The sequence below is a fragment of the Parasteatoda tepidariorum genome, chromosome 8 (genome assembly GCF_982258835.1).
Source record: "Parasteatoda tepidariorum strain Cologne lab strain chromosome 8, Ptep-v5.0, whole genome shotgun sequence".
Classification (NCBI taxonomy): Eukaryota; Metazoa; Arthropoda; class Arachnida; order Araneae; family Theridiidae; genus Parasteatoda; species Parasteatoda tepidariorum.
The window spans coordinates 14,904,190-14,924,938 of record NC_141762.1 but is presented as its reverse complement, the minus strand read 5'-3'; the positions used below and the strand labels follow the sequence as shown (position 1 = coordinate 14,924,938).

Genomic DNA, 20,749 nt, shown 5'->3' with positions numbered 1-20,749 from the left:
TCAGCCTAAATCGTACTACGCACCGTTTTAAGACTGCGGATGAACGATGTACAAATTAGGAAACTGCTCAAATTCTTGAACAAAATGTCATTCAAAGCTCCAAGAAATAGCCATAAATAAGTAGAACATTACATAATAAGCTGCTAAATAATGAAATATGATTTATTTGATTATCTGTACATTACATTAGTTCTGCGTTATCAATACACTAGACGCTCAGGTTTGGCGAGGTTGCGAGCGTAAACATCGGCTGTAGATGATTTCGATCATCAAAGTAAAAATAGCTACTGCCCAGCCTATCCCAAGAGTAATAAACACTCCATTTAAATCTGATAACCCTAAAGGTAGGGCTAATGCACTCTGAGAATAGTTACGGTTCAAATTTCTCTTTAATTCGAATTTAAAAAGGTTACGGTCCGCTATTTTTTCATATATACCACCACTCAAAATTCGAAGCAGGATTTCATTGAAGCGCTTTTTGCAGCAAAAATCTTTCCTGATAGCAAAACCTGAAGGAAAACTTCCAAAAACATCTTTCGAATAAAAGTACATTTCCGGGGGTCCCAAAAGTAATCGAAATAGAACGGGTGACCCAAGTATCGCTACGTTTTCAGGAACACGCGTGATATTATGAAAGTAATACCATTTATTCATTTTAATGTATTCCCCTAATCCTTTGAAATGAGGTACAATGCTTTGTGACAAATATTCTGCTTCAATGGTGGGACCCGCTGCTAAACACTGCATTTTCCCTTTCCTGACTTCTGTGTAGAGATCTTTGAAATCTTCTATTTGTTTCATTTTTATTGGGGAAGTCAAAAATGATAACAGAACGGAGCTGTAACCCAGAATCAGAAAATATGAATAAATGAGCCAAATTCCAAGTGGTATCCGCCTGGACATTGAACGAGGGTTGTAGCTTATTCCTTGCCCGAAAGAAGATCCCCACAAGTTGATGAAAACCGAAATTATTGACTCTTTTGGCGAAATCAAAGCTCTAAATAGCACTGTCACAAAGAGCAGTACGACAAAAAATAAAATCCATGTGAGAATGCTGAAAGGATACGTGAATGCCGCTGTTTTTGGCAAGAGAGAAGCGTGATTCATTAGAAACGTTTTATCAAGATTGAAGTAAGGTACGCTGAAATCTGCAACAGTCGACCTCTCTTCGGTAACAGTTATATAGCTGAATGCCATGTCAGTTTCATTCCTTGCAACCATTCCCACCATTCCAGTCCAGTTTCCGAATGCATCCTTGGAACCGTACGAATGATCTGAGGGAACAAGAATTTCATATTCGAAATTTAGCGCTCGTGACAATAGTTTTATAAATTCACCATCAGCACCCGAGATAATGTTTGTGTTGTTGATTCTTTTAACGTCTGTAGATTTGGTATCTGGTAGAACTGTAATTCTAAGTTTAGAAGGAAAGAATGCTTTCATATTTTACACAATCCTTTGAGGTTCAACTTCAGATCAAGTGCTTTGACTTAAGTTAGTTCTTGAAGACTTGCAGAGTATAGAAATGCTGCATAGGTAAGAAAATTTATTAGTTCTTCATAAGATGAATGAATTCTGCATGGAAATGTTCTTCTGGAACTTGTGTTAATATTTAACGGTTGTATAAAAAGCTTTGTGTTGATTGTCAGGTTTGAAATTAGCTTTGATTTATTGAATCAAGTCTGTTCTTGAAAGCTAACAGAGAAAAAAAATCTGAATTACAAAGCTAATCTTCATGAAAAAGAGTTTCTTTAACTATAGATTATTATTTTTAAGCAATTATTATATAATAATTTGTTTGTATATTTTCAGTCTTGATAAAAATCATTATTAATTCCCAATAATATATTAAATGCTGAAATTATTTGCCCACAAGATAGTCCATGAAAGTTGCCAGGTAAAAATTTGAACTGTTAAAGTCCTTGATATGTAAGAAAAAGATCGAACAGGAAAGCGTCGAATGCAAAACAGAGTTTTCAGTTTTTATTTTTGTTTCAGAGCTTTGATGAATGGATTATTCCTCATAAAAATAATAAGTGCAGGCTTATACAAGAATTTTATACATTTAAATAAAAAACAAACAAACAAAGCTATTTGAATGAGAGGTAAGATCCATTTTTGCGTTTCATGTTGTGCTAATATTTTGTTATTCATGAATTCCCTTTTTGAATTGCACAAAAAATTTTAGTTTCTAAACAAGCATAAATTTTGAATGTAGGTACGATGTTTGTTCTTATCTAAACCCCTAATAATTTATATATCCCTATAAGAAAGTACTTGAAATGGTTTGAAAGAATATGCCATTAAATGAAATTTTTGTGGTAATCCCCCCCTCTTTTTGTCGATACTATTGAGAATAATATTGATAGGAAGATAATGTGCATGTTTATTTAATGGTAAGATTAGATGAAATAAGTAATCAAATGGTAACTAAGATGCTTCAGGACCGTGTATAACGTCTTACTATGGATTTCTTACTCATTTAAATCTATTTAACTAAATGCGGTTAATTCTTTTTGTTTCTAAAGCTAGATATGTATAAAATAATTAAAAATTAAAATTATTCGATATTTTGCAATCTGTTTTTGTACCGATACAAAAACTTTCACCGCATTGTAGATTTCACAAATAGGTTCTTTCTTTTTTTATATTTTTTAAAGCCTTAAACTATACACCTTAACATTTAAGTTAAATTATATGTTTTTTACCGTTAAAATTTTTTTTTCCTTTAATAAACCATTAAATATAGAGTCTTGTATTTTTTTAAACTTTCTGCATGTTTTTACAGAAATAACATCAAAATAAATACCGTATGTAAGAGTAGCTCATTTCGAAATGCGATATCTATACGTTTTATCGTCGGGGTTTCAAACACTCTCTTGAGATTTTTTTTTATTTATTTATTTTTGCTATTGTTTATTATTACAACTGACAAAATGACAAACAGGCTTATTTTCTGGAATAGAAACTCGTTGTTAAACGTAATGAATATTAGCAATGAATAATTGTGAAGAATTAGAATGAAGAAAACACTTAATAAGGAAAGAGAAAAACTATTATAAGAGTTGTAAAAGTAATGAAAAAACTTCTATGCTAACTCATTTTTTCTTATTCCTGAAGAAATATTTTGAGAATTATTTTGAAGTTTAAGAAGTGTGTCAATAGCAATTTCTCAAAAAAATCAATAAATTTTAAACCAAATTTAAGGGGCTGGCAAATCCGAAAACGAATTAAATTAGTAAATTACGAATAAATTTTTTTTTTGTCGAACTTTCTATATGCGCTAAACTTGATGTGTGCTATAAACTTGTAACGTAAATCAATTACTTTGGTTATTATATGCAAGAACGCACAAAATTTTTTAGACTTGGCTTAAATATTCGTGGAGAGATGGATATTTTTTTTATTCTAATTATTTTGCTTTGCGTTTTCTAACTATATCTGCAAAAATATTTCGCTGTAAATAATTTAATAATTTTTTGCAGTAATTTTTCAATAATAACAAATATATGATTTTATAATTAAAAATTTGTTCTTTAAAAATTGCACAAGAAACAAGTAGTTAAAGTATTCTTTTTATACGGCGCATGCACGCAAAACTTCAGAATATATTTTTTTATGCTTTTATTTTAAATTGTATTTGGTTACCTATCAAAAAAGCCCGATTTGTATATCTTCAAAACTTAGTAGTCTTAGTAGTTCTTTTTAAATTTTCCAAGTAGTTTTGGAAAATTTAAAAAGACAGCTTTGAGTAGAAAGGGGCTTTCCTTATATTATATTTTGAATGATTAAACAAGATCTATGAAAAAAAGATTTATTAAAAATTCCATAGGCATTGCATGGAATCATTCCATATTAAATTATTTCATGTATTTTCTTTCCTAATATCATCACAAATTGTTCCGTATCATCATTTTAGAACATTTTCATTTGTTATTAAAGTATGTTATATAATACAAAATAAATTTTTTTATATATAACAAATTTTATTATATATAACAGTAAAATATAATAACAGTTATACATATACGGCGGAAAATCCCCTTAGCATTTAGAGGATTTAAGAAAAAGTACGAAAACTATTTTAAAAATTTTTTAAAACTTACGACATTTTCAAGATGTTCAAATAGGACGTTGTTTATTTTACCAAATGCGATAAAAGATATAAAAAATTATGAAAACAATTTTATTTAAATTTTTCCCTCGAACGCGCAGTATGAAACGATTCCTGTAATCAATTATATCTTGCGTAATTTCTAACGAATCTTTTTCATATTTTAAAATAATATTTTTTATGAATTAAAAAAATTTCGAAAAATGATTTTTCAATTTTATTGAATATTTCTGTTGTTATACTTAGACAACGCTAGGCTAAATCATTAGTTTTAAAAAAGTGTTCCTTTCTCCATGGGTATTTAAGCTAATCTCACAAAATTTTGCGCAGTTATTGCATATAATAACCAAAGTAATTGATTTAAGTTGTAAGATTATTATCGCTATATTTTCAGACATTGGCTATTCAGAAACATTTTTTTGTTCCTAATTTATTACCGGTTCCTGAAACTTTTAAAAGCTTTAAACTTTATAGATATGTATGGAAAATCGCATGATGTAAACCCATCTAAAAATTTCAAAATGCCTCTATTTTTTAAAATTTTTCTCTTAGTATTTTCTGAGAAATATGTTAAAAAAAACTAATCAGTATAGAAGTATTTTCATTACTTTGTCCTACCCACGAATAACACTTATGATAATACATAATGACTTAAATATTTTACTTATTGATTGCCGTAGTGAGTATTCATTATACTTTTTTTTTCAAATGTAAAGTATGCAGGAGAAACTTGACCCTCTTTTTAGTCATTAGACTGATCGAAAGTTTGTGTTAATTTTGCTTCTTGTCCAGTATGTCATAACACGGGAATCTTTTTGACTGTAAATCCTTTTTAAAAATTTTGTACACAAGTATAAGTTTAATTTCTCTTAAGATTAAAATAATTTTTAATGGATTTTTATTACTTTGTTTACTAAGTGTCGAATAAATTTTAACCCCTATATTCAAATTCATACATCCTTTTAAACTACTTAATTTAAATTGACGCGAATGAAAAATTTGAGAGAAATCGGTAAAATAGTTTCTCAGAAATAAATTTAAAACTTATGGCTTCTTAAAAATTTAACGACTTAGGAGCTATTCCTCCAATTTCTCACTAATTTTGTCTTTTTGTCATTGAAAATAGCTTAGAAATTGTTATGACTTATAATTTATTGTTTTCCCACCCATATTAAATGAAATAATAAAAAAGTATTTGAAAAACTATTAAAATTATTGTTTCCATTGGCTATCTTTGTTTAAACTAAACCTATAAGTGTATGCAAAGAGCTTCCGAATATTTTAAAACATTTTTGAGGTATGAGAAACGCGAATTTGCTAAAGAATTTGCTACTGAGTGCTGTATGTTTATGATATCACCCCTTAAATTTTTAAGTAATTTTTTTAATTGAAACTGCTAAAATTTAATTTCCATCAAATGGTTCCATTACAATCAATTATATTTTTAACGGTAACTAGCCCTCCTCCCCCCAAATTCAGTCTATTTTAAAACGATCCAACATAAGAATAACAACTTTTTTGATAGCTTATTCTCATTAAACAACCAGAAATTTCATTCATTGAAAATTAATTGGTTGAATAATCATGAATAACCATTACAACAATGGGAGAATTCAGACAGATTTATGATGGACCAACATAAAAAAAGCAATTTGTTTTGATAGTCTGTTTTTGCTTTACCAACAAGAATTTCAACATTGTTTCTTCGAAATTCATTTCGGGGACAATGACCAATATTAAGTGATGGACATTGATGGATCAAAATTTTCATCTATATATTATTAGTTGACCAAGTAAAACATTAATCAAATCAGTAAAACATTATCTTTAAACATGAAATGATTGATGTTATTGGTCCTACAGTACCAAACATAATCTAATGGAAGACCATCATACCAGGGAAATATCTTTCCTCATAAGGAGTGGGAATTTTGCAGACGCATGAAAATCAAACATCTCTGCATGGCTAACCATTATAGTATTAAGACAGCATTTCCATCATGCAATGATTGTAGCTTGATTTAAAATCAAAGCCCATGAACATTTGTTGAAAATTGCTCGTGATGACCGTCATATATTGCTGGAACATCAAGAATCGAACTGAAATCATCATAAACCATTAAAATATATTGATGAGACTATGGCGGATCTAATCGTCTACTGTAAACATAACAGTCTTTCGGTAAGTGCATGACATCCATGAGCTTCTTGTGTTGCTACTCACGGCAGGCCTCTCAGGCAGTAGCGTAGCCAAATAACATACATAGGGTAAGAAGTCTAGCTTTCATTGACATAATGTAAACTAGTTCCCCAAGGTTAGGTGTGGTCCCTGTGTATAAAGGAGAAAACGAAATTTAGGGAACAAAAGCAAAGGTTCTATAAACGGGTTTGCACCCTCCTTTTTGTCACCAATTCTCGAAATGGGGAAACTTTGGAGTGAGGAGCAAAAGTTCTTTCTCTTTTTTTTCATCGTTGGTTTGCTCTGTATTTTACACATTCTTTATAAACAGTACTCTACTATTAATTAGGATTTTTCTTCGAGAATACATTTATATTATCCATTTTAATTAAATCTTCTAACACAGTCTGATATAGGAAGAAAGATTAAAATTGTGGTTGCAGCGTACTCCACCCTCAACCATGCATGTCGAGTTGTCCAGCAACCGGTTCACAGGTGGCGTACCTCCTGACTGTCACTTTAATTCTTATTCGCTTGTGCTGGAACTTTGTTCAAATGACGCTCTGCTAAATCTGATTATGTTGCTTACCCTGTAAGTAGTTTATCTGGTGTAGCGTAATGAACCGAGCAGTTCCTCGCGTTAGTTGCGTATTCGAAGAGATGGACTTCTCCTTTTTATATTCTTTGGTGTATATAGCAGGGTCAAGACACAGCCGGAGAGGTTGCGCAAAATTCATTGGAAAATATTAAAAGTGAATTCTGATTGAAATGTTTTTGTCTTTTAAATATCCCCAGATTCATTTGCTATTTGCAGGATCGACAACTTCAACAAATTTTTATCTGATTCACCTAAAAATTAAACAGGTTTTCTATTCCTTTTGTAAATCGATATTGTAAAGTTTTACTTTCTTTCAAATTATTTTCAACAAATTGGCAACATGTTGAATAAAAATAATTTTTGTAAATGATCATTCCGGCAATAAATGGTCATTTTGCTTTGATATTTTTATCAATTACTTACTTACATCCACTTTACACTTACGTATATAAGATATAAGCATAGATATATAGAAATTCAAATGATAAAATAAACGTATTTTAAGAGAGTAAAATAAACATATTTTATTTATTCTGAGAAGCATTTTGAAACTTTAGAAATGCTTAGATGATGCAATTTTTCATACATATCAAAAAAGTTTAATGCATTTAGAACTTTGAGGGGACGGCAATAAATTAAGAACAAAAATCAAATTCTTGAATATTCTATATCTAAAGTCATGGCGATAAAATTGTAACGTAAAATATAATTATTTTGGTTATTATATGCAATAATGCACAAAATTTCGTAAATCTAGCTTAAATATTCATTGAGACATGGGTATTTTTTAATACTAATAATTTTGCTTTGCGTTTACTAACTATAACTTCAAATTTATTGAATAAAATTGAGCAATTTTTTCAGTAATTTTAATAATAATAAAAATATCATTTTAAAATGCAAAAAAAAAAAATTTAAAAATACTTTAAAAATTGCGCACGATATTTGTTTAAAGTGATCATTTTATGCATGCGCATGTACGAGAAACTTAAAAAAAAAATTTACCTCATAATTTTATTTTAAATAGTTTTTTGTAACTTATGAAAAAAGTCCAATTTGAATATCTTAAAAATGTAAAAAGCTTTTAGTAAATTTCTAAGTAGTTTTGATAAAATTGAAAGCCTTGAGTGGTAAGGGGTTTTCCACAAATTATATTTTGAACAATGAAGCAGGAATTATTATGAATGACATAGGCATTATATAGAATCATTCCCTGTAAAAATATGTCTTATTTCACAAATTTTATTTCCTGATATGATCACAGTTCGTTCCGTATCATAATTGCTGGGTATTATCATTTGTTATTAAAGTTTGTCACATAATACGAAATAAGATTCATTGTAAGATTCATTGATAAGTAAGAAAACTACTCTGGAGTTCAAATAGGACGTTCTTCCATTTACTAAAAAGGATTAAAAAAATATGAAGCAATTATGAAAAACTTTTTATTTATATGTTTTCCGTGGACTTGCAGACGATTACTTTAAATATTTAAATCTTGAAAAAATTTTAACAAATGATTTCCAAATTTTTAAACGATATTTTTATTATTCATTTAAAAATTTTCGAAAAATGATTTTTTAATTTTATTGTATATTTCTGAAGTTATAGTAAAAAAAACGCGTGGCAAAATATTTAGTTTAAAACTACGTTCATATCTCCTCCAATATTTAAGTTAAGTTTACGAAATTTTGTGCAATTATTGCATATAATAACCTAAGTAATTGATTTAAGTTAGAAGATTATAACTATACTAGTGGGCTGCGCCCCCTGCTCGCTAACGCTCGCCAACCCCCGAAAATTGCTACGCTATCTTATATGGTTTGCTTCGCGTACCAAGATCGCTTCGCTCGCTACTAACTTAGGTACATTGCAAATGCACACAATTCTAAGAATTCAAAACAATCATTCAAATCCATATAAAAAAATTACATCTTTTTAGTAAATACTAAGTCATTAAAATAAATTTGAATTCAAATAAATGACATGTAATTCGTTAAACCTATTAGAAATGTGCTATAGTATAATTCGTGATGTAAATCAAAAATCGTCAAATAAATTCGTAATGTATAAAATTCGTGAAAAAAAGCGCTTTCGACAAAATACTAAAATAGAGATCTATCGACAAAGACTACTCACTTCTGCCTAGCTTAATAGTATGAGATTGCCGCAGCTGATGCTCTCTGGTTATTTCAGTTTCCGTTTTTAAAAGCGCTATATGTTGAGTCACCTCAGATAGATTTGGCATGTGACATTTTTAGCGGCAATCATGGGTCGATTCGCCGTGTAACAGAAATAGTAGCGTAAGCAAAACAAAGCAAACGTTGCCACCGGCGGAAAAGAAATACAGCCAAAATTTGGGAGCCACGTAAGAGAATTATATATATTAGATATTTAGATCTATTGGTAAACAGAAGTGATTTTTCTAAGTAATCATTTTTTTAAAAAACATTTATGTTGTTATAACGTTATATTGTTGAAACAAATTTGATGAGTTCACATCCTTAATTTAATATTTTCACTTACCAAACGGTAGGATATATTAAATACTTTTTTTTTGCCTGCATCTCATTGGGCATGAAGCTGATCCTTAAGTTCTAAATCATTTAACAGATCTCTTTAACTGTAATTTATAACAGTATATTAATGTTATTTGCTCAAAAATAATAATTGTTAGACCACCTTTCTAAATAACTTTATCTTAAAATGTAAGGCAGATTTACATTATAATACTAATAAAAAAACAGCAATTCTCTTAGTTTTAAACTCTTGAATTAAAAGCGTAATAATAGCAGTACAGGAAAATAACTTTAAGTTAGGGATTCAAAAATATTTATAGAAAAGCATGACTTTTATTAATTTTATGCTGACTACAACCAAAACAATAAGGAGACGAAAGAGGAAAAACTGGATCACACCACGTGATTTTCTGGCCAATAAAAATGCACCGACAACAATGGAAAACTGCGACACCATCATTAGAATTTTATATATAGTAAGATTTTTGACATAGTATGTTCAAAAGCATGTTTTTTGTTCCCAATTCATTGCCGATCCCCGAAACTTTTAAAAGTTTCAAACTTTACTGATATGTATGAGAAATTGCACGATCTAAACACTTTTAGAAACGTTAAAATATTTCTCTAATTATTTTTTGAGAAAAATGGAGGAAAAAAAATTAATTTGTATGGAAGTGTTTCCATTATTTAGTCCAACTCCCGTATAACATTGATGATAATGCATAATTACATAAGCATTTTACTTATTCTTAGCCGTATTCTGTATTCATTATGCTTTTTTAGCATAAACAAGGGAAGCTTGACCCTCGATTTACAAAATATAAATTTATTTATTTACCTTTCATTTACCATATCCAATTTTCAGAGATGATATTATTTTGAATCTCATGTTTTTTGACAGTTAAAATAATTTTTTTTAACTTCAATTATAAACTACTCATGTAATTGATGATTTTTCGTGAGTTTACAGTGAGCAAAACAAAAAACGATAACATCCTGAATAATTATTGTTTTAACGAGACAAAATTTTCAAAAATAAGTGAAATAGTTTCTCGGTAATAAATTTAAAAATTATTGATGATTAAAAATTTTATATCTCAGTAGCTATTCAGCCGATTTCGCTCAAATTTTATAATGTCGTCACTTAAATTGGTTCAAAAATTGCTATACATCATAATTTAATATTTTTTAACTCTTTTTAAAGTAAAAAAACGATTAAAATTATTGTTTCCATTGATTATTGTTTAAGCTAAACCCATAGGCAATTTTTCGAATATTTCAAAAACATTTTTGAGGTGTGGGGAAACAGAAAGTGAAATTAACAATAAGGGGTCAAAACTCTTAAGAACTGTCTTGCTGCAGCTTTTAGTAGCATATTTTCAAGAATACCTTTTCCCCCTCTATATTTCTATGGTCGAAAATTCAAATCCGTTAAAAAAAGAAAAGATAGATTTATTCAGAGAAAATACGCTTCGTAATTTAACTAATAGTTAACGCTAGTAAATCAATATTTTGTGACCCCTTATCTTTAACCATTAAAATTGGCATTTTTTTTTGCTAAACACAGACTATTACAAAGGAAACAAAAGTTATTTTTTTTTATTGCTCACTTTAGAAATTTGATGAAACTTCAGTTCATAAGATTGGTTTGACCTAGTATGGGAGAGGTTTGACCTAAGAGAATTAAAACACTTATTAAATTCGTTTCAGCAAAGTCTGAAGAAATGTTACAGACAATAATTTTGTCTAAAGAAATATATTCTAATGAAAGACATATATGTGAAATTCCTGATAGTGCTAGAAAATTTGAGCAAAAATATTACCTGCTAGTGAAATATATATATGTAAAAACCTTACGAAGCTTTGTTTAAAACATAGGGTTGTTTTAAAAATTTGTAGTTCCTTTTGGATTATAATCTGACACTTTGAAATGAAAGTTAATTTATTTTTAAAATTGAAAGACTTTTAATGGTTTTCTATTGATGGTCCAATATAATCATGATTGAAACCTTCAAGTGGTTCCGTAAAAAGCAATTTTATTTTTTAACGGTAGCCAACACACGCGACCTTTTTACAGAATTCGAACTACTGCAAAATTATCGAACATATGATTAACAACTTTTTTGATGGCTTATTTATGCTGAACCATTAAAAATTTCCTCCGTTGGAAATCAAATGCTGGAATAATTATGAAGAACTATTACTACATTGTAGGAATTCAGACTGATATATGATGAGCCAACATAAAAAAAAACAATTTGTTATACTCTGCCTCTGCACTACCAACAAGAATTTCCATCATGGTTTCTTCGAAATTCATTTCTGGGACAATGACTATTATTAAGTGATGGACATTGCTTGACAGAAAATTCCATACATATGTTATTAGTTGACTATCAAATCAGTAAATCATTATCTTTCACCTTGGAATGCTGCATATTATTGGTCCTAGAGTACCAAACATAAACTATTGGGAGACGATTATAGCTGTGAAATATCTTCCATCATAAGGTGTAAAAATTTTGTTGACCCATGAAAATGAAATTTCTCTTGATGGTAATCAATCATAGTATTAATTTAATAACAGCATTTCCATCAGTGAATGATTCAATATTTCCTGGAATACAAAACTTATGAATATTTGATGAAATATGTTAGATGATGATGACCGTCATATGTTGTTGCACTTTCAACAATCTATCTGAAATCCTCATAAGAAATCGAAATCTTTTAATTGAACCATCAAGAATTTTGATTTGTGTATAAAAAGCACGTAAGGACGCGCATGTATGGCCGAATGGTTAAGACATCTAAGTCATGACGGTGAGATCGATAGTTTTATCCCAGCTGATAATACTTATTAAATTGAATTTTCAAATATTTAAAAATGCGATGTGTTTTATTTTTATTTAAATTGAATTTATATAAGAAAACTGTTTGTTTGGTGAAACTTCAAATTTTTAAAACAAAAATGTATTATTTTCAATTTTTAGTAGGAATACATCAATCTTTTTTTTTCCAAAAAATAAAAACAAATGATTAATCAATTTTAACTTTAGTTATGACTAAAACCTTTTTTTAAAAAACAAGACAAAAACAAAGATATAATGTTTTTAATTACATTATAATAAAGATATTATATGATATTAAGGACAGGACTTCAAACTGGCAGTAGATAAGACCTTTTACGGGTTGACTAACTTACTAACTGGTTGACTACACTAACTATATAAAATATAAAACTCTTACCAGTTGTCGTATAAAAAATTTTCCTGTGGCAGCCTGAAAATTCCATGCAAGTTCTTATCCATGCAAGTTCCATCAAGTTTTTATACCATATTTAAAATCGATATTATTGCATGCATTTCTTTACTGATAATATTTTTAAGGCAATAAAGAAATCAGGGATAATTATAAATTCATGATTTATGCAACGATAACAATAATACATCGTCCTCATACCATATTTAAAATCGATTTTATATTATGCATTTCGTTCTAACGATCTTATTTAAAATTATTCGGAAATGTATGATAATTTGACATAAAAATTTCAATACCTATTCCAGGAATAATAATGTTTTTATCTTTCATGCTATGGTGTTTGCATATACAGATGAGCAAGTGACACTTTTGGGACCAACATTGCTAGGAGAATTTTTAACAGCTTTAGAAAGTCATTTGAATAACAATTATTAAAATAATACTGAGGACAATTTTCATAGTACAAAAACGCAATGCAAGGCATATTTTGTTATCAGCATACTTAAGTTTGAATAAAATGAGAAATATACAGATTTGTTAAATATTAATGAGATAGTCAAAAATAAATTTAAATTCAAAAGTTGGGATAGGGAACATAAGTTTGAATGTAAATATCACAAATAGTACCAATTGTGTTTTAAAAAATTACTTTTGAATTCTAAAAAGTACTTACATTTGCAAAAAAGGCTTACTTTTAGTTATATTTCATATGCTAGAATCATATTTTTTTCTGCTGAAATAGCAAATAAAATAAACTTTTATGCATTTTTAGGTAAAATCTTTTCAAAATCTAAGCAGGATTTGAATAACTTGTCGAAATATTTGATTTTGTAAACTAATTTTATGTGTTGTTTACAAAGATTATTTCAAACAACATTCGGTCACGTGTTATTAGTCTTTATAAAGGAAAACATCCGGCTAGCTTCATGTTCAATACAGCAGTATAAGAGAATTCATGCTAAAATTTAAAACTAGCGAAGAGAATAAAATGAAAGAATAATGAAAAATTTAAAAAAATCTCTCTATTTGACAAGAAAAAAAACATAAAGTAATGAGTCTAATTTACAAGAATGAAATTGATTAATTCCAGCTAATTTTCTAGATATTATGCTTATTTTGAATAAATTTTGATTTATAAGGCATTACAAGAATTTATTAAAATGTCTTTTAAGGGAAACAGATGAAAAGAAGAAGTTTATTTGATGTCATTATTGTTTTTTTTGTGAACTACTGATTTTTCATGTGTTTTCGTTAAAAGTTTTATTAAAAATTGTTGCAATATATTTTAAGATAAAATTTAAAGGAAATGAACATAATATCTGAATAATTAACAGAGATAGTATCGACTCGAAACTTATAAGTTTTATTCGTTACTTCGTCCATTTGTTTTTGAAGTAAAAAAAAATTGAAATTGAGTTAATTCACTTTTTAAAATTGTTTTATTTCATAATTTAGCATGATCTTTTAAAATAACTTTTTAAGTATTTCTTGAGAACAATGAAGAAAATTGAATTAGTTCGGAAATGTCATCATTCTTTTGCCTAACCCTTGTATAACACTGATGATAAAGCATAATTAATTTAGTCTTAATGTTATTAGTCTAACATATTGTTAGTCGTAATGAGTAAACAGCATATTTTTTTTCAAACATAAGGTAAATAGAGGAATCTTGACCATTTTTTTTACAAGATACAAGTTAATTAATTTGTGACAATATATATTTTTTTCAGCATTTATATCTACAAGGTTTTAATTTATATTATATTGATGATGTTCTGAAATTAACCAATTCTTGATTCCCAAATGTGATGTGACGAAACGAAAACTGGATGTATTATTTTTTCTCCCACTTTCTTAAAATCGTTTTATTTCGTTCCATTGTAGGAAATTAGGTAAATAAAACGCATGTTTCAAGTTAATTTTTTAGAAATAGTAAAATCTGCTCAGAATTATCGATTACTTGTGCATCATTAAGAGAAATGATAAATGCCAGCCAGGCTGGACAGGCCAGTCCATTTTCCCGTTCCCTTAGGATGAAGGATAGAGTTTGGTGGGGTTTAATATCCTTATTCTAATTCTTGAGCTGTTGTAGAAGCATTTACAATTTGAGTCAGATGTCCCCGGCTCTTACCTTTTCTTTTATTCAATTGCTTACATTTTTGAAAAGAAAACTTTTATCTGTGAAATAAAAATTAAAATATAAACTGAGTTCATGCGATAAAAATTATGACAGATAAAAAAATTTTTAAAAATTTGTAAGCAGTATTTCCTAAAGTTAAACAATCAATGTTAGAAAAATACTTTTTCTCCCTTCTCCATATAGAATCTGAAAAAGACTAGCGTTCATTTATATTTTGTTTTTGTTTCCAGAGTCTTTAGTAACACACGGGCACTATTGTATTGATAAAGTGTGAAATTCTGACAAAAACTAATAAAATATTACCTATTTTCTGTAAATGAACAATAATTTTTATTTTCAACAAATTTGGATTTTTTAACTGTCAAAATAGGAAGGGGGACATTATTAGCCAATCGAAAATTTTTAAACTCGATCATAAAAGGTTTTTAAAAGATAATTACCATTAAAAATTAATTTTTAATAATTGCAAAGTATTCCTCGTATTATTTTATCCAATCATGTTTCAATTTTATGGCGTCTCCCTTCCTAAATACCTTGAAATTATGTGGGTTTAAATTATGAAACAGGAAATTAAAAGGAAGTGGTTGGTAGTTTCGAAGAAAAAAATCTATATAAATGACGCAGAATGTATATATGTATGTGCCTTATACAAATCCGCTATTCTGAATCTATCTGCACCAATTTTGGTGTGCACACGTTCAATAACAAGGCGGATCTAATCGTCTACTGTAAACATAACAGTCTTTCGGTAAGTGCATGACATCCATGAGCTTCTTATGTTGCCCCTCACGGCAGGCCTCTCGGGCATTAGCGTAGCCAAATAATATACATAGGGTAAGAAGTCTAGCTTTCATTGACATAATGTAAACTAGTTCCCCAAGGTTAGGTGTGGTCCCTGTGTATAAAGGAGAAAACGACATTTAGGGTGACAAAAGCAGAGGCTCTATAAACGGGTTTGCACCCTCCTTTTTGTCACCAATTCTCGAAATCGGGAAGCTATGGAGTGAAGAACAAAAGCTCCTTGTCTTTTTTTCATCGTTGGTTTGCTCTGTATTTCACACATTCTTGATAAACAGTACTCTACTATTAATTAAGATTTTTCTTCGAGAATACATTTATATTATCCATTTTAATTAAATCTTCTAACATAGTCTGATATAGGAAGAAAGAATAAAATTGTGGTTGCAGCGTACTCCACCCTAAACCATGCATGTCGAGTTGTAGTTGTCCAACAACGGGTTCACAGGTGGTGTACCTCCTGACTGTCACTTTAATTCTTATTCGCTTGTGCTGGAACTTTATTCAAATGACGCTCTGCTAAATCTGAGTATGTTGCCTACCCTGTAAGTAGTTTATCTGGTGTAGAGCAGCTCCTCGCGTTAGTTGCGTATTCGAAGAGCTGGACTTCTCCTTTTTATATTCTTTGGTGTATATAGCAGGGTCAAGAGGGGATATATGTCCCAAGACGCAACCAGAGAGGTGCGCAAAATTCATCGGAAAATATTAAAAATGAATTCTGATTGAAATGTTTTTGTCTTTTAAATATCCCCAGATTCATTTGCTATTTGCAGGATCGACAACTTCAACAAATGTTTATTTGATTCACCTAAAAATTAAACTGGATTTCTATTCATTTGTAAATCGATACGGTAAAGTTTTACTTTCTTTCAAATTATTTTCAACAAATTGGCAACATGTTGAATAAAAATATTTTTTGTAAATGATCATTCCTGCAATAAATGGTCATATTGCTCTGATATTTAAATCAATCACTTACTTATATCCACTTTACACTTACGTCTATAGGATATAAGCATACATGTATAAAAATTCAAATGATAAAATAAACGTATTGTAAGAGAGTAAAATAAACATATTTTATTTATTCTGAGAAGCATTTTGAAACTTTAGAACTGTTTAGATGATGCAATTTTTCATACATATCAGTAAAGTTTAATGCATTTAGAACTTCGAGGTGACGGCAATAAATTAAGAACAAAAAAAAATTCTTGAATATTCTATATCAAAAATCATGGCGATAAAATTGTAACGTAAATAAATTACTTTGGTTATTATATGCAATAATGCACAAAATTTCGTAAATCTAGCTTAAATATTCATGGAGACATGGGTATTCTTTAATACTAATAACTTTGCTTTGCGTTTTCTAACTATAACTTCAAATTTATTGAATAAAATTGAACAATTTTTTGCAGTAATTTTAATAATAATAAAAATGTCATTTTAAAATTTGTAAAAAAAAATTTTAAAAAATGCTCAAGATATTAGTGTTTAAAGTGATCATTTTATGCTGCTCATGTACGAGAAACATAGCAAAAATTTTTTCCACATAATTTTATTTTAAATCGTATTTGGTAACTTATGAAAAAAGTCCAATTTGAATATCTTAAAAATGTAAAAATCTCTTAGTAGTTTTCTGAGTAGTTAAGGAAAATTTGAAAGGAGAGCCTTTAGTAGTAAGGGGTCTTCCACAAATTATGTTTTGAACAATTAAACAAGATTTATTAAAATTGACATATGCATTATGTAGGACTATTCCCTATTAAATTATGTTTTATTTCACATGTTTTATTTACTATTATCATCACATTTTTTCCGTATCATAATTTTAGGGTATTATCATTTGTTATTCAAGTTTGTTATATAATACGAAATAAGATTTCTGGAATACCCCGCTTCATTTAGAGCATTTAAGAAAAAGTAACAAGACTACTTCGGAAGCTTCTAAAAACTTTTGACATTTTCAAGATGTTGAAATAGGACGTTCTTCATTTTTCCAAATAGGATTTTTAAAAAAAATGTTAAAAAATTATAAAAACATTTTTATTTTAAGATTTTTCACGGAAGCACAGTATGAGACTATTACTTTAAATATTTATATCTTGAGTAATTTTTAATGAAAGATTTCCAAATCTTTAAACGATATTTTTATTATTTGTTAAAAAAATTTCGAATTTTTTTCATATTTTTATTGAATATTTCTGAAGTTATAGTGAAAAAACGCAAGGTAAAATATGTAGTTTAAATTAATGTTCAAATCTCCTCGAGTATTTAAGCTGGGTTTTCGAAATTTTGTGCAGTTAATTGCAAATAATAACCGAAGTAATTGAATTAAGTTGGAAGATTATCGCTATACTCTCGACATAGAATGTTCAAAAACTTCCTAATTCAATGCCGGTCCCTGAAACTTATAAAAGTTTTGAACTTTATTGTAATGTATGAGAAATCGCAGGATCAAAACAGTTCTAAAAAATTTTAAAAATTTTAAAGTATTCCCTGAGAAAATTGGAAATTTTTTTTTTATTCAAGTCTTTCCATTATTTAGTCCAACCCCCGCATAATATCGATGATAATACAGAATTACATAAGCATTTCACTTATGTTTTAGCCGTATTATGTATTCATTACGTTTTTTTAGCATAAACAAGGGAAGCTTGACCCTCTTTTTACAAAATATAGATTTATTTATTTATGTTTTATTTACCACATCAAATTTTCAGAGATGATATTGTTTTGAATCTCATGTTTTCTGACAGTTCAAATAAATTTTTTTTATCCTCAATTATGAACTACTCATTTAATTATTGATCTTTCATGATTTTACGTTGCCCTAAATCAAAAAGATAACACCCTGAATATTTAAGGTTCCAATGATGGGATTCTATTAATTAAGTATTATTTAGAATGGCTCATTAGAATAAATTCAATCATGGAATTAATCAGTACTACTTATGAATTAAGCTAAAAAATCAGATGCAAAAACGTACTTTCTCTCTAAGAAAGACACTTTTTTTGGTGTATTTTTACTCTTGACTATTAAAATTTAGGAGGGGAATGTTATTAAGGAACGGAAACATATGGCCTCGTTAGTTTAGTCAGAAGAGAGGTCGAAAGTTTGAGACCCTAAATGTTAATCTTGATTTCTGCCTATTTTGCCATACTAACTAACTTTTTGACTAGATATAGTTGACTATGAAATCAGTAGAATATTATCTTCCAACAGGAAATGATGGATATTATTGGTCCAGCAGTGCCAAACATAAACTAATGGGAAACCATCATAGTAGGGAAATATTTTTCATCATAAGGTGTTGGAATTTGTTGACCCATGAAAATCAAACATTACTTGATGGTTAGCCATTAAAGTATTAAAACAGCATTTCCATCAGTGAAAGATTGAATTTTTCTTGGAATTCAAACATTTTATGGAAAATATTGGATGATGATGACCATCATGTGTTAGTTACCATCAAGAATCGATCTAAAACCATCATAAAATATCAAAATATTTTGTTGGGATCATCACGAATTTCGACTTTGATAAAAAGGCATATGACATCTCTAAATTACATCTAATTACATCTCTAAATATTTCAAAATGAGTTACGCTTTTTTTATGTATTTAAAATGTATTTACATGAAAAAAAGTATTTATTTATTTAGGAAATCTTCAAATTTTTAAAACAAAAATTTTAATGTTATATTTTTAATAAGAAGGCATCAATCTTTTTTTTCTTCAAAAAATAAAAACAAGCAATTAATCAATTTTAATATTATGTATGACTAAAACCTTTTTTTTAAAAGAAAAACAAACAAATTAATAATATTTTAAGTTAAATTATAGTAAAGATATTGTACGATTTTAAGGGCTGGACTTCAAACTGGCAGTAGATAAGACCTTTTCATTAACTTACTAACAGGTTGACTACACTAACTATATAAAATGTAAAATTCTAGACAATTGTAGTAAAAAAACTTTCCATATGCCTTCCTTAAACTTCCACATAATATCTACATTGCAATTAAATTTTGCGTCCTCAATATGCTTGAAATCGAATATGTGTGTATACAGGTCACTACGACAAAATCCATATTCTTTGAGGTAATAACAAAATCCAGGATAATAATTCAAGAATAATTTTACGTTCTTATACTATATTTAAAATCGATATTATTGTATGCATTTCTCTCTGATAATACTCTTAAAGTGATAAAGAAATCGATGATAACTATAAATCCATGATTCATTATTAAGGCATCGATAACAATAATACAACGTCCTTATACCATTTTTAAATTTGATTTTATATTATTCATTGCATTCTAACGATCTTTTTTAAAGTTTATACAGAAATACATGATAATTTTGGTATAAAAATACCAACTTATATTAGATTAATAATTTCAATATCTATTCCAGGAATAATAATAATGTTTTTATCATTCTATGGTGTCTGCATATACAGATGAACAAGTGACACTCTTGGTACCAACATTGCAAGAAGAACTTTTAATGGCTTTTGAAAGTCACCGGAATAACAATTGAAATAAATATTGAGGACATAGCAAAAAAAGTAAAGCGATTTTTTAATCAGTAAACTTGAATTTGAATAAAAAAGAGAAATATCCTGATTTATTAAATAGATAGGAGATAGATATATGGATAGAAAAATATATTTCAATTCAAATGGTCGAAAAAATAGCTTAATTTTGAATGTAAATATCATAAATTTTTCTAATTTTGTTAAGAAAAAATTACCCTTGAATTGTAAAAAGAGTTTAGATATGCAAAAAAGGTTTACTTTAAATCAATTTTAACCGTGAATTTATCTGCTAAAATAGCAAACAAAATAAGCTCTTTTGCATTTTCAGGTAAAATCTTTTTGAACCCTAAGCAGGAGTTAAATCAGATGTTGAAAGATTTCATTCTGCCAACTCTTTTTATGCTGTTTACAGGCCCGGACTGGGATTTAAAATCGGCCCGGGCATTTTAGAGTTATCGACCCTCTACTTCACATAAACACCGTGTGCGCGAAGCGTACGCAGCTCTTAATGTATCATTTTTAGGCATTTTTTACTTGTAAATTCTCATGAACGTAAGTTAATTTATCGAAGTAAGAAAGTAGATAAAAAT

At 28.5% G+C, this 20,749-nt stretch overlaps 1 protein-coding gene across 1 annotated transcript; it reads right to left on the bottom strand.

The window, feature by feature from the left end:
• Window positions 1-216: 216 nt before the first annotated feature.
• On the bottom strand, window positions 217-1,443 carry LOC107438506 (putative glutamate receptor). The gene has a single exon (XM_016050815.4). The coding sequence runs from the start codon at window positions 1,441-1,443 to the stop codon at window positions 217-219; it is 1,227 nt and encodes a 408-aa protein (XP_015906301.3).
• Window positions 1,444-20,749: the final 19,306 nt, after the last annotated feature.

Excerpts from the sequence above, each read along its gene's own strand:
- LOC107438506 (XM_016050815.4), bottom strand. The coding sequence starts at position 1,443 with ATGAAAGCATTCTTTCCTTCTAAACTTAGAATTACAGTTCTACCAGAT.